At 39.7% G+C, this 14,120-nt stretch overlaps 1 protein-coding gene across 4 annotated transcripts in view; it reads left to right on the top strand.

Moving 5' to 3' along the window:
- The window catches only part of MME (membrane metalloendopeptidase), a 130,232-nt gene that overhangs the window by 57,471 nt on the left and 58,641 nt on the right, over positions 1-14,120 (top strand). For all 4 annotated transcript variants that reach the window (XM_072618674.1, XM_072618675.1, XM_072618676.1 and 1 more), the window contains 4 exons: positions 4,339-4,473; positions 8,291-8,392; positions 12,415-12,551; positions 12,662-12,755. In XM_072618674.1, the coding sequence (XP_072474775.1) occupies positions 4,339-4,473; positions 8,291-8,392; positions 12,415-12,551; positions 12,662-12,755 (468 nt within the window). The remainder of the gene's footprint in view (positions 1-4,338; positions 4,474-8,290; positions 8,393-12,414; positions 12,552-12,661; positions 12,756-14,120) is intronic.

The following is a 14,120-nucleotide window of genomic DNA, read 5'->3' as shown; positions in this document are numbered from 1 at the left end:
TTCATCTAATTAAACATTTCAATCAAAAAATTTTAAATGTGCTGCATTCATAGTGACCTTAAAACAAGCTCTCACTCATTTGAATTCCTAAGAATAAACAGATAAATACCTTTTTCCTAAGCCCTGTTAACAGTGAAAAATGGACAGAAGTTCATGTTCCTAGAAAACACCTACATTGTTTTCCATTTCAGGGGCTGGCTATGTAAAGTCAGCTGAAAGTGGCACACTTTAATTTTTTATTGAATTGTTTACATTAAAAGTAAAACCCAGTAAGTAGGACATGGACAGTGACCTCTTAAGGGAGTCCTCTTAAAGGGAGCAAGGAGAAGGAAGAGAAGACAGTGTCACAAAATCCAGTGAGGAGAAGCCCTCTGGGTAGAGGGAGTAGTTAGCAGTGTCTTGCCACAAGCTGCAAAGGTCAGGAAGGATGAGGCCTGCAAAAAAGACATTGAGTTTAGCAGTTAAAAGATTGCACAGGGTGGGCTTGGGGAGGAGGGGCGTTACTCTAAAGGTAACAATTTCAATTCAGTGGTAGAGATGGAAACTAGAACACAAAGCTTTGAGAAAAGAGTTGGAGAGGAAGTAGAGGCAAAGAAAGCAGATGGCTTTTTTTTTGTCTGGCAGTGAAAAAGAAGAAAGAAACAGGATCAGTCCTTGAGGGGATAGAAGGATCGAGGGAAGATTTGGTTGGTTAAAACAGATCATTAATCTATTTTTCTGTCGCAGATCCCTTTGATAATCTAGTGCTCAGAATAATGACTTTAAATGACTGAGGGAAATAACTCTAGATAGCAGTTAGTGAAAATGAAGATTATGTAATATATATATATATGTGTATGTATGTATATATGTTATATATATGTACATATATGTGTGTGTGTGTTACCATCTAAGTTCATAGACTCCCCTGATATTTATCTGTGCTTCCTACAGAGGACCATGGACTACATGTTAAGAACTCTTGATTTAAATGAGGGTACCAATCTTAGCATATGTGTGGGTAAGAGGCAAGGAGCCAGTGGATAAAACAAGATTGAGGATGAGGGAGTGGTGGTGATGATCAAAGGAGCAAGTTCCTAGAGGAGAGAGGAAAGGATGGGATCAAGGACACAAGTGAGAGAGTTGACCCTTGACAAGGGGAAGGTTCTCCTCTTCCTCTAAGACTAGAGAAGAGGGAATTGAGATAATGTTGAGGGGATATGGAGTTCAGAATTTGGGAAAACAACAAGCTTGCTTACAATAAATGACCTCCATTTTCTCAGGTCAGTTACAAAGTGAGTCTTCAATCTGTGAAAAATGGAGGAAAAGTGGTGTAAATGGCTTAATGAAAGAGGTTTGTAGTAGCCCTGGTTGGAGAACAACAAAGCAGTCAATTAGAGAAGAACTAAAAGAAACTCTCTGGCAGATCACATAGCATAAACTTTTAGTACACAGTGGCGTGGTGTGTTGAGTAACCACAAATGGGAGCAGAGAAGGCAGACTGGAGTAACTTGGGATTGGGTTTTATGAGGCATAGCAGAGTTAGGACAAGCAGATGAGGCAGGTGAAGGACAATTGAAAGTGAAACTGATTAACTGTAGAATTAAGATTTCAAAAGGAGGAAAGAAAGTGAAGTTGTGGCTGGTGAGATGGACTGAAGAAGAATGAAGCGGTAAAGTGACCAACGGGCATGGCAAGGATGAAGAAGAGGTTTAGGAGGAATAATGCAAAAGAAAGATGGAAGGCTTGAAAGTTCGAGTTAGAGAAAGGAATCGCAGAGGTCATGAGTCTTGCAATTGGGAGATTTATGGGTGCCAGGACTAGAGGCCTGAGGGCTACCCGAGTCTTACCTTACACCTATCGCAGGTCTTCGGTTGGCCAAACCGGATAAACGTATGAGAGAAGAGACTTTCCGGAGTTGAACAAGGGTTAAGCTTTTATTCAGGGTCCTGGTTACAAGTGCAGGGGGAATTCTTCCTTAGGAGGGAGCGAGGAATCTCCCAAGGAGGCAAAGATCTTATAATAAGAGATTGGAAGTAGAAGTGTAAGTGGGGAGAGAGGGGGAGGGGAGAGCGAAGAGAGGGAAAGGGAGGAGAGGCCTTCTGTCGGTCAGGGCCCCTCCCGAGCTAAGAGCGCTTTCAGGCTTTCCTGATCCTAATTAAGCTCTCCAGCCGCATAGTTTGCACCTGAATACCGTGCTGTTAGATAACAATAGGTGTGCCCAGATCCGGGACAATCTCGAGGGCGGGGAGAGCTCTCTCCCATCATGTTTCTCACGGGAAGAGGCGGAAATACACGAGATTGCTCGGTCTCACTCCTCGATTCCCTGGTGTTTATGGGGGGCCTCGTGAGAACTCTAAGATTTAGAAGTTCCCACCTTTACCCGCCCGAGACTGTCCACATGGAATTGAGCTTCCACCCCCAGCATATGGGTAAGATAAATGTTGTGGCCATCCCTGTGTTTGACCAGGATAGAGCAGAAAAGGACTGAGAAAAAGCCTTTGGATTTAGCAGTCAAAAGATGATTGGTAACTTTGAAGAGTGTTGTTTCAGCAAAACTTGCTTCAACTCAAAGATTCTGTGACTCAATGCCCTATGTCCCTTTTCTCTCTTGGAGGACTCTGTGGTACAAAAACAAGGGATGGTGGAGTTTCTTCATGTGGTTGAGTAATACCAAGGGTTTTTTAGTATGGATTTATATCAGGAGAGACCTATCTGTAAAGGGATTTAGATTACTCATTGAAAGAGTTCACATTAACACAACCTCACTTGATGTCTTGCTGTCTTGAGACTGTCAAAAAATATTTTGGAGTTTCCTTGAGGAAGCTCCACCATCACTGGTTCTATCCAGCATTTAAGCCTACGTCAAAATTCCTTATTTTCTTGGCTTCAATTCAACTTAATTAAAGTTACTAAACCTTGAGGTTGTGCAGAGAATTGTGCCAAGCACTTGAGGTAGGGGTGGGATTTTAGATAAAAACTGATCCCTGCTGTTTCCTGAGTTTGGTATAACAACAATATCCTCAAGCCCAGTATGTATCTAAGCATTGCCTGTACCCCAACATGTTAAACCCTCCCACTCAGGAGAACTTCCACTTGCAAGTGTTTTCCTCACTCTGAAACCAGTTAAACCACTACTTGATTCCTGGCAACCTACCTCTGGCCTGTTCTGTTTAGGCTCCAGCCATCCCATGTTAGAGACCAGTCCAGTCTGGACTGCATTCAAAATTCTGTTGACAAAATAGAAAAATACTTGTGTTATTGTACTTGACATAAGGTGTCGAGACCATATGGGGCTTATTCTTCTGGCCTGTGAGTTAATTTCAGCAATACCACTTGTGCCTGAGCATGGGGAAAATGTATGAAAGTTAGCAAACACGGTGAGTCAAGGTAACTCAAGTTGCTTGGTTGAAAATATTGAGGTAGGTATCCCTACAAGGAAACAGTTACGGAAGACAGCATTGTATCTGAGTGTCACTGTACAGGTGAGGATCCTCATTCACCAGTCATTTGTTGTTGTTGTCCAGACACGTCCTCTCTTTGTTACTCTCTTTGGGGTTTTCTTGCAATGATTCTGGAGTGGTTTGCCATTTCCTTTCCCACTGGACTAGGCAAACAGGTTAAGTGGCTTACTTACAGTCACACAGCTAAGAAGTGTCTGAAATCAGATTTAAACTCAGGTCCCCCTGACTCCAGACCCAATATTCTATCCACTTGAGCCACCTATCTGCCTTAAGCATGTATTAAGCCCCTGCTATATGCAAAGCACAGGGATAAAAGGAAAAGTTGTCCCTGCTGCTTTAAAAGAAACCTTCATTTTGTTCAGTGAATTTAATATTTAAACATATTTGATGAGGAGTCAGGGCTATGAGTCGTTACTATGGGAATCAGGTAAGAATTCTGAGAGGAGGGGCCACCTGAGTTAAATTTTGAAGAATGATAAAGACTCGAGAGACCCTTGTTAGTAGAAAGAGTCCAGGACACAGGCAGAAGCTGATGAGAATCCCCTTTGATCTTGAGTCACTTTCCCACTTAGAGCATGTTTCCTAAGGATCTTTGAACACTACTACTGTGTTAAAATCCTAAATCCCCATTTTATGGATGGAGAAACAGACTGAAAGAACTATTTTATTTCTCTGATGGGAGTTCTCTAATGATGTGATTTGACTGGTTCTTGACTCTTTGTGATTCATTTCTTTTAAAGGGTCTTCATGAAGAAATTTTCTGACTTACCATGTTTTTGTTTGTGGTTTTTCTGTAACCAAAAAGTAAAAGTTGATTAAAAGAAAAAAAAAGGAAAAATCATAAGTATTTTATAACCAACATGTGGAAAAACCTTCGATTGTTTTCTCCCCACAGGCCTGCATAGCATACGTGAATTTCATGATCTCTGTGGCTAAACTGATCCGCCAGGATAAAGGGCTGTCCATCAATGAGACCCAGATTTCCCTGGAAATGAATCGAGTCATGGAGTTGGAAAAAGAGATTGCCAACGTAAAGCACCTTCTCTCCATTCCACTGAGTACCATTTAGCTCCATTTCTATGCCTTTTTCCTCCCAAAATTGGATTTGGTGGTGAAAAGACCAATTTTGTGCTAAGTGGTAGAAAGCCATGCCTGTATAATGAAAATGCTCAGCCTTGGAAATGAAAAAATCCCACTGCCTTTCTAAATCTCATTGGGCTATTTTATTCACACTCAATATTGCTTCAGTAGCACAAGTACAACAACTTAAAAATGAACCAAATATTGGTAATATTGGACATGAAAGCATTGCTCTTCCTTCCTTAATGATTACAGGAATTAGTGGAAAGAAAAATTCCCTGGAAATTTAGGGCATCTGACAGGGGAGTCAGAAGTTATTTCATGTTTTTTTAAATTGTTTTATCTTCCATAAAGTTTTATGTATTTAGTAAAAGATCATTATTGGTACTGACCTTTGCCCTGATGACATTTATGAAGTACCTTTTACATGAAAGATAATGTGACAGGATACAAAAGGGAATATAGAGATGAATAAGATATGATCCCTTCCTTCAAAAAGCTTATTATCTAATGGGGGGGAGTGGGTAGAAATAGGTATAAACTAGAATGTCTCTTATTACAATGTGCTTTAAGAAAATTTGGAGAAGGAGAAATCATTTTTCAACCAGAAGGCATCAAGGAAGGCTTTTTATTAGAAATGGCACCTAGAGGAAAAGAATATACCAGATTCTCCCGAGAGTCTTTCCCGTTTCTCACATTCTGTGATACCATGTAGAAAAGAGGAGTGAATGTGCCCCATGCATGGGAAGTGGCTTGCATGAATGCATAAATGCCCCAAATGGCTCTGGAAAGAGTGTGTGGTCCAACCTGGCCAGAATGTAAAGTGTGTGAAAGGGAGTGATGTAAAGCAAAACAGGAGAGGCAAACTGGAGCCAGATTGTAGAAAGCTTTTAGAGATGGTCATTTCTGGGTAACTTCTGTCTAAAGACATATTTTTCCCTAAAGAATTTCTGAAATAACTATAAAAGCTGCTTAGACACATCACACTTGAGTTCAGGTATCAGAATCTTTCTCTAAGAGCCTGATGTAGAATGGCAAGTCATCTCTGAACTTGGCATCAAGAAGTACTGAGTTCAGATTCTGACTCAGACTATTAATAGGTATGTGATTTTAGACAAGTCATTTCCCCTCAGTGGACCTCAGTTGTAAAATTGGGAGGTTGTAATTGATCACCTTTAAGCCTCTTTTCAGCTCTAAATCTATGATTGGATGAACTTATTTTACAGCTTTCAAAGATATACATATGCTTGAGAAATTGGCAGAGAGCCTAAATACCATGGCTTTGGAGCTGGAAGGAACCTCTGAAACCATCTGGTCTAATCTCCCTTATTTGATAGAGGAGCAACCTATCAAGTTCGCTTTTTGGCCAAAGGTTTATTTGGCCAAAGTCACATGAATAATAAGAGTAGACTCCCAATCCAGTACTCTTTCCACCAGGCCTTACTGCCACTGTAGAAGTTGGAGATGACATTTCCCTTTCTAGTTTGTCCCTGATGGAGGCAGACATCCAGACTGTGTATTTGGATGTGGGTTCCATAGACAGAGCTCTAAGAAGGGAGCACTTTGATCTACAACCTCTCTGCTCGTGTGCTTCCCATGTGCTACAAACCCTAGAGCCTTGAGATAAGAGAGATGGTGATAACATTGGTACGTCATGCAATTCGATTGTATCCCATTCTACCTTGACTATAGTCTCATGGCTAAAGGCAACTTGCCATGGTTATGGCAGTATGAAGAAATGCCAGAGGCTGCCATTTCCAGAAAAAGAAAGAAAAAGTGCATCACAACTGATTTTAAGGACCCCCTTACTCTTGAGTTTTATTCAGTTCTTGCTGAACTCCTTGGCTTTGGATGGGGATCTTTTCAGACTCAGATTTCTCAGGAGGAATTACTCTAGGCTGTAGAGAGTCAAGTGTTCATCCTTGCCCCAAACTCAAGGAGTAATCTCCATATTCCTCATTGGGCTGTGCAGCAGATTTACTCCAGGATTTACCATAACTCTCTCATTCATTCTAAACAACTCAGCCCCTGGTCATTGCTCACTACCATGAGCAGAAAGGTCCTAGAAACCAAAGATTTGAGGGAGATCATCTAGCATCCACAGAAGCCACATAACCCAAGAGAATTTTTTTCTGTCCAGATTGTCCTCAGGGTCATTTAGAGTTGAATAGCAATTAGATATGCTTACCACAGTGTTTGGCATATAGTAATAACTTAATAAATATTTATTGATCAATGGCTTCATTTGCTACCTTTGATTCTAAAATGACCAACATAACCCAGAAGGAGAAGTGGGCATACTTTTCTCCATTCCAAACCCAGAGTCTCAGAGCTTGTTTACTCACATACCTACCAAGAACTAAGTTCATTATAATGGCTAAATGCCTTCCATGCCAAGGTCTTTAGGAACTTTGCCAAGGAAACGTTTCAACTTACTTTCAGTTTGAAATGGGAAAGATGTTCTTGAGCTTATTCAAGAATGCTTCAGACAAGCAAGCATTTATTATGCATCTACTGTGTACTAGGCACTGGACATACAGAGACAAAAGTCAAATAATCCCTGTCTTCAAGGACATTACAGTCTAATGGAGACAATATGTACACATGTATGTTGAAAACATATAAAGCAAATCCAGGTTGACTTTGAAGGGGATCTGGCGGTTGGAGGGAATAGGCAAGACATCATGAAGAAAGAGTTTCTCAGTCCAAGACCCGAAGAAAATCATAGATTCTAAGAGGTTGAAATCAGGGCAAAGAACATAGCAGGCACAGGAGACAGTTCAAAGAAAGGCACAGAAATAGGAGATTGAGCCTTCTGAAAAGAAAAGAAAAATGAAAAGAAAAGGAAAGAAAAGAAGTAAGCCAGTATGGCTGGACCATAGAATGAGTGGAGGGAAGCAGTTGGTAAGAAGATCAGAAAGGTCGGTAAATCCAGATAAACATAAGTGAGCAACTGAGAAGTGTGAAGCACAGAAATAGAGGTAACAATAAAGTAAAATAATAAAATAAATAATAATAAGATAAAAAATTGAAGGAGGGAAAGCTGTCATTGCCCTCGGGGTCTTTCATTTTGACTGGGCTCCTGACTTGTCCCTCTTCGTGTTCTAACTGCAGCAAATATGCACATCCTTTTATTGACAGTTAATGACTTCTGTTACTATGTTTTAAGTGGCACATGGTGCCCCAGAGGAGAAGTGTTGTTCTTGGCGGATTAAGGACAGAGTATATAAGACCATGAGTGTTCAAGAAAGCTGTTATATGAAACAGCTGGAGGAATGACTGAGATTCCAGCTTACAATCAAGGGAGAGAGAGCATTCCACAATTTGAGCCTTCTTATTCATAGTCAACAGACCTGTTAGTCACTTAAGTTTTCTTATGCCAAAAGTAACCTACAAATTTGTTATTGATAGTATATTCAGTCAAAAGCTCATCTATGCCAACATCTCTTTTTTTGCTAGTTATCATCATTGTCGATAATTCTGCTAAAACTTGAATTCTTAGCCTGGGGTTTGCATACACACAAGTCTGTGATCAGATTTCAAGTGGCCCATGGACTTGGCTGGGGAAAAGATTATATCTTAAATTTTCCCAACTCTCTAACTGAATCCTAACATTTTCTCCAGTTATTTAAAAATATGATTCCAGAGGGGGTCCATAGACTTGACCAGATTGACAGGACATAACAAGGTTAGTTAGGTAGGAGCCCCTGGGTTAAAGAGCCTCTTCTTGTTCAGTTATAAATGACTCCCTGCAATTGCTTCTGTAGGCTACAACTAAATCTGAAGACCGGAATGACCCAATCCTCCTCTATAATAAAATGACCCTAGCCCAGGTCCAGCACAACTTTTCATTAGAGATTAATGGACAGGTGAGTATTGTTTCTTTTCAAATTTCTTTTGGTAAACTATTGCCTGAAAATAATAACTTTAAGATGAGCTATTTTCTTTAAGAAAAAGCACATTCCTTCTTTAGTAAATGAAATTTGAGCTTCAAAATTGATTTAAGTGACACTTGAGTGCTTTAGTTACATAATCATGTATAAAACCTCATTTCAAATCATTAGTTTGATATTAACTCAGTTGAAATTCAGAGCGACAAGTTAACAGGCCAACTATGGAGCAATAAGGTCCCAGAAAAATCCTAGGAAGTGTTTTTGCATGAAGTGTTATCTCCTCATGAGTTGCTTCTCAGATGTGTCCCTTGTATCTGGGTGGAAACTTACTTACCTTTGAAATCTTTCTACCTTTCCCAGAATATCTAACCTTTTTACAGAGAATGATTAAGATGGAATGGAGTGGAGTAGAATAGAAGAATTAGAGAAGAGGCAACATTGTGCATCTGGAGGCCGAGGGCCTAAAGTCAAATCCTAACCGTCATCTGGATCTATAGGACTTTGAAGAAGCACTCTGCTGTGCTCGATGTTAATTTCCTCAGATGCAAATTGATGGGGTGGGACTAGATGTCCTCTAATGTCTCTTCCAGTTCTAAATATTTGGCCAGAATGAAAAAGTAAAACACAGGTACACAGGTATACACAGTTTGAAAGGAATGAAATATGAAGGACCACATGGTGAATCTGAGAGACAACTAACCCCAAAGCTAAAAAAAAAAAAAAAAAAAAAAAAAAGTTCTGGTCCTGCCCCTGACATGTGTCCATGAGCAAGTCACTTAATCTGCCTGGTATCCTAGATAGTTCTACTGCTGTATCTTGCAAAGAAGGTGCTAACCTGCATTATTAAAAGGAGTTTCTCATATTAATGAAATCATAGTCCTTATCTCTTAAAAGGAAAGGTTGAGGAAACATGGGGAATTTGACCAGCAAGTACAAGTCAGCCAGTCAGCATCACAAATTCCACTCCTGAAAGTCCACAGACAATGCTCACTTAACTGGAAGACATCTCTATAGCTAATGTTCCCTATCTCTTCTTTTGAAGGATAGACATTTGTTCTTTTTTAAAAAAATAAAAGAATGGCAGTGAACCATGAGCATCATAAAATGAAGTCCCCAAAGAAGATTCAGTAGCATCAACTTTTGAGAAAGGAATCCTCATGCGGGTGCATGCTAGAACTCAATCTTTTCTAAAGCCTTCTAGCTTCCATACACAACTGGAAAGCACTTGACACAGATTTTTCTCCTTTGATGTTCACAATCCTGCAAGTCAGGGAGCCATCAATATTATTATCCCCATTTTACAGATGAGGAAATGGAGGCTCAAAAGAGGTTAAGTGACATGATCAACTGAGTAATAATAGACAGAATCTTTATAGCAGGTCAAGGTTTGCTAGGAACTTTGTCTTGTCCCATCTGTCTCACAGCTGGGGAATGGGACCTGTGGGCAGAGCCTGAATTCCAACCCAAGTCTTCTCAGGTTTTCTCCACTCCACCCCAGGCTGAATTTTTTCTGAGAACAGGCTGTTGAGTTGAATACTAAAGGATCTGAACCACTTAACAAAAGTAAACCTCACCTTCAAATTTTTACCATGTTCTTAATTGGACTCTACCCCTAAAGCTTCATCAACCTTTTCACAGTCTGTTTTGGCTGACTTCCTCAACTCCCTCTGATAAATGAGTTGCCAGTCTGCTTTATCAAGTCCCATAGAAAACAATTCACAATCACAGCACTGAGTCTAGATTCTTAGAAACAGACAGGAAGAATCACAGTAGGCTTAACATTGGTGGATTAAATCCATGTGTAATACATGTATATGCATGTGTGTGCTATAAATGTGCACGGATTTGTTCATATTAATTTTCTTTTAACTGCATTTGTGTGTGGCTCCATTCATGAGATGGTATTTTTTTTTCTGTTGTATCACTCCATTTCACTAAACCATAAAAGGATCCATAGTTTTAAAAAAAATTTTGGGTGTTGGTTGAAACTGGCTATTAACAGTTGAATTTCAGACAAATTTCTGTTTGTAGATTCCCTACCTTTAGAAATAACAAAATGATCTCCTAATTTGTTTTTTCCCCCTGTCAAAATAGTTATATCCACAAGCCTCATTTTCACTCTCAGAAAATGTGGTTTAGAAAAACTGTATGACTTCTGGGAGCCAAATTTTAGAAAGATAATCAGGAGAGGATCCAGGGGACAGGATCCAGAATAATTAAGGGTTTCAAGTCTATGAGATATGAGGATAGGCTAATACAACTGAGGATGTTGATCTTGGAGGGGGAACAAAGCTTGGGGTGGGATAGGAGCTTGATAACTCCTCAAGAATTTGAAGAACTGTGATCTGAAATAACCATTAGATTTATGGTAATTGACTCCAGAGAGAATATATAGGAAAAATGGGTAAAAGTTGCAAGAAGGTGAATTTTGGCGTGATGTAAGGAAAAAGTCCTAATAATTAAGCATCCTCATGTTGAATGGGCTGCCTTGGAAAGCAGTGAGCTCCTCCTCACTGGAGGAGGAAAGATTGAATGGCAACTAGAGGTCATACTCTTTCATTTGTGAATTGGACTACATGGTCACTGAAATCCTATCCAATCATACCCTCATCCAATAAAAAGGCATTTATTAAGTGCCTACTGTGTACCTAGTATTGCCCTAGGCTGTGTTCATCCACAGACAAAAACGTTTTAAGTCCTTGTCCTAGTGGAACTTGCATTCTCTTTGGGGAGGAGGGGACAACATGTATGTACATAAGTATAAACAAAATGTGCCCAGAATATTTGAATACAATGTAATCTGGGAATTATTTCAAGCCCCAAAATTCTTGGTTGCTGTGATTATATATCCAGCCCCAGCATCTCTGGTGATTTCCAGTTCTGTATTGATATACACCAACTACCAACTGGACATTTCAGACTGTGTGTCCCACAGACCTCTCATATATGATATGGCCAAAAGAAAACAACATCTTTTGTTTAAAAACCCTCCCTTTTTTTGAACTTTATTACTTCTGTAAAAGATGCCATTTCCTTTTAGTCATGTGGCTTTTTTTCCTAATTGTCATCTTCTGCTCCTTACTCTTACCGCACTTATCTATTCCATTTCTAATTCTTTTCTCTCTCTCCACAATATCTCTTCCATCTCTCCTCCTTCATACTCATAGAGCTATCATTGCTTTGGGCCCTTATCATCTCCCACTTTAGACCATCACAAAAGCCTCCTAACTGGTCTCACTGGCTCAAATCTCTTCCCCATTCCAATCCATCCTCCAAAGTGATTTTGTTCAGCTCTCACCTTATTGTTCCCCTACTCAATAAACCCCAATGGCTCCCCATTATCTCTAGTGTCAAATAGAATCTCTTATGATTGGCATTTGAAGACTTTCACAACCTGACCCCAGGTGCTAGTTAGCCTTATTATACATTGTTCCCCATATATAATAATTCACCCAAATTTTCTTATTGTTTCTCCTACATGATACTCTATCTCCTGTGTGCCTTTGCACTGGAAGAGGTGAGGATACCCCCATGCCTGAAATATCCTGCTTCCTCACCTGCCACCAAGAATCCCTAGTTTCTTTCAAGGCTCAGCTCTTGCTTCCTCTTCTACATATAGTATTAGTATTATATGACTTCCCCCTCAAACCAACAGTGCCTAACCCCCAAATTGCCTTTTGCTTTGTGTATACCTATATATGTATGACTTGTCTCCCTTTGTATAGATCATATACTACTTGAAAGCAGGAACTGTTAGACTTTTTTAAAAATTCAGTGCCTACACAATTCTTGGTACACAGTAGATACCTAATCAATGCTGATTGAGTGAATAAGAAAAAACAGTTCTCAGATAAGTATCACCATCATCATCATGGGTTTAGTCCACTAGTGGTAAAACCAGCCTCTGTGTATTTCATCCTAGTATTTCATACTAGAATCTTGGGACCAAGTAATGGAACTAACAGACTACTAAACACATGATGCCTGTTTTTTTCTAGCCATTCAACTGGGCAAATTTCACAAATACAATCATGTCAACTGTGAAAATTAGTGTTGCAAATGAGGAAGATGTGGTTGTGTATGCTCCCGAATATTTAACCAAACTTAAGCCCATTCTTACCAAATATTCTCCCAGGTAGGTGCCCGCCTGTCCTTTCATGAGTCACACTTTAATGTCACTATGCTCTCTAGAAGCCTTGCAGCCTCATCTTTCTTGTTGCCGGGTGGTGGTGTTTTTTTATACAGAGATCTTCAAAATTTAATGTCCTGGCGGCTCATTATGGATCTCGTAAGCAGCCTCAGCCGAACCTACAAGGAGTCAAGAAATGCTTTCCGGAAGGTGAAGAAAAAATCTCTCTCTTCTTAAGACTTAAACTTAAAGAGATCCAAAGTTGGGGACCTTGCTGCATCCACCATGTGAATGGTGAACTTGGAATGGGGGAAAAATGCCAAGTGCTAGCTGTCTAGCCCATGTGTAAATATGTCTCCTAGAAAAATACTCTGCTGCTCTGAGGATAGTCATCCTGCACCCCCTGAAGTGTGGGAAGACACTGAAAGCAAAGCAGTTCCCAAGTGCCTTTTCTGCTGTGCCAGGTGCTGTCCGAGGTGCTAGTTAAAAGACTTGCTCTCGGTAGTCAATCATTATCCACGGGAAGTCTCTTTTATAAGAAAGATGGCGCCTTCATTAGTGTCGCTGTTAGAATTTTAATCAACAAGGTAATTGACTTCCATGTCAAGAGTGTATAATGAAAAGAAAATGAAGAGACATTTGATCATACTACGAACTCATCAGATGCAGAGTTAGAGTAGCCTTAGTTGTTCTTCTAGAGCAGAGGTTCTCAACCTAGGACCCATGAACTTTAAAAAAAAATGTTTTCCTTTATAAGCCTATATATTTTCCTTAATTAGTTTAAATAAATTATTCTGAAATAAGGTCCATAGGATTTTCCAGAGTACCGTAGTGGTATACAATGCAAAAAAAAAAAAATGTTCAGAACTCTAGATTTAGACCAAGCCTCTTGTTTCACAGATAGGTCTTAGAAATTCATTGCATCCTAGGTCTACAACTGGAGCCAGCATCTTTGGTATGTAGATGAGGAAAGGGAGGGGCAGAAACTTTAAATAATTCATTAACAAGCATGCAGGTAACCAAGATTTTCTGTCTTCAAAGCAGATGCACTGTCCATTACATCATGCTACCTCTTTGAAATGATCTATTCAAAGGCATGAAAGCAGGTAGTAACAGAGCTGGCATTCAAATCCAGATCCTCTAACTTCAAATTCAGGGTTCTTACCATAGACCACTATAATGTCAGAGTTAGAGCATTTTGAGATTATAATTAATGTGTCCTACATACTTTCTCATAACAAGTATATTTCTGATATCTATGCAAATCAACTATGTAATAATAACAGTAGTAGCATCTGTATAGTGCTTTAAAGTTGCAAAGTGCTTTACAGGTATTCTCTCATTTGATCATCATAACAACCCTTCAAGTAGTTGCCATTATTATCACCATGTTACAAATAAGAAAACTCAGTGACATCATCCTGAGAGTTACCCAGTTAGTAAATGTCTAAATCAAAATTTGAACCCAGACCTTCCTGGATTCTAGTCCAGAGCTCTATCTACTGAACTATCTAGCCCTGAAAAGCTCCTCAACATCACTTGTGCCTGAAGAAAACCTAAAAGGCATACTTTGAA

This window comes from Notamacropus eugenii, chromosome 6 (assembly GCF_028372415.1).
Source record: "Notamacropus eugenii isolate mMacEug1 chromosome 6, mMacEug1.pri_v2, whole genome shotgun sequence".
NCBI lineage: Eukaryota > Metazoa > Chordata > Mammalia > Diprotodontia > Macropodidae > Notamacropus > Notamacropus eugenii.
The sequence above is the reverse complement of the archived record's forward strand: the minus strand, read 5'-3'. Positions and strand labels throughout refer to the sequence as shown.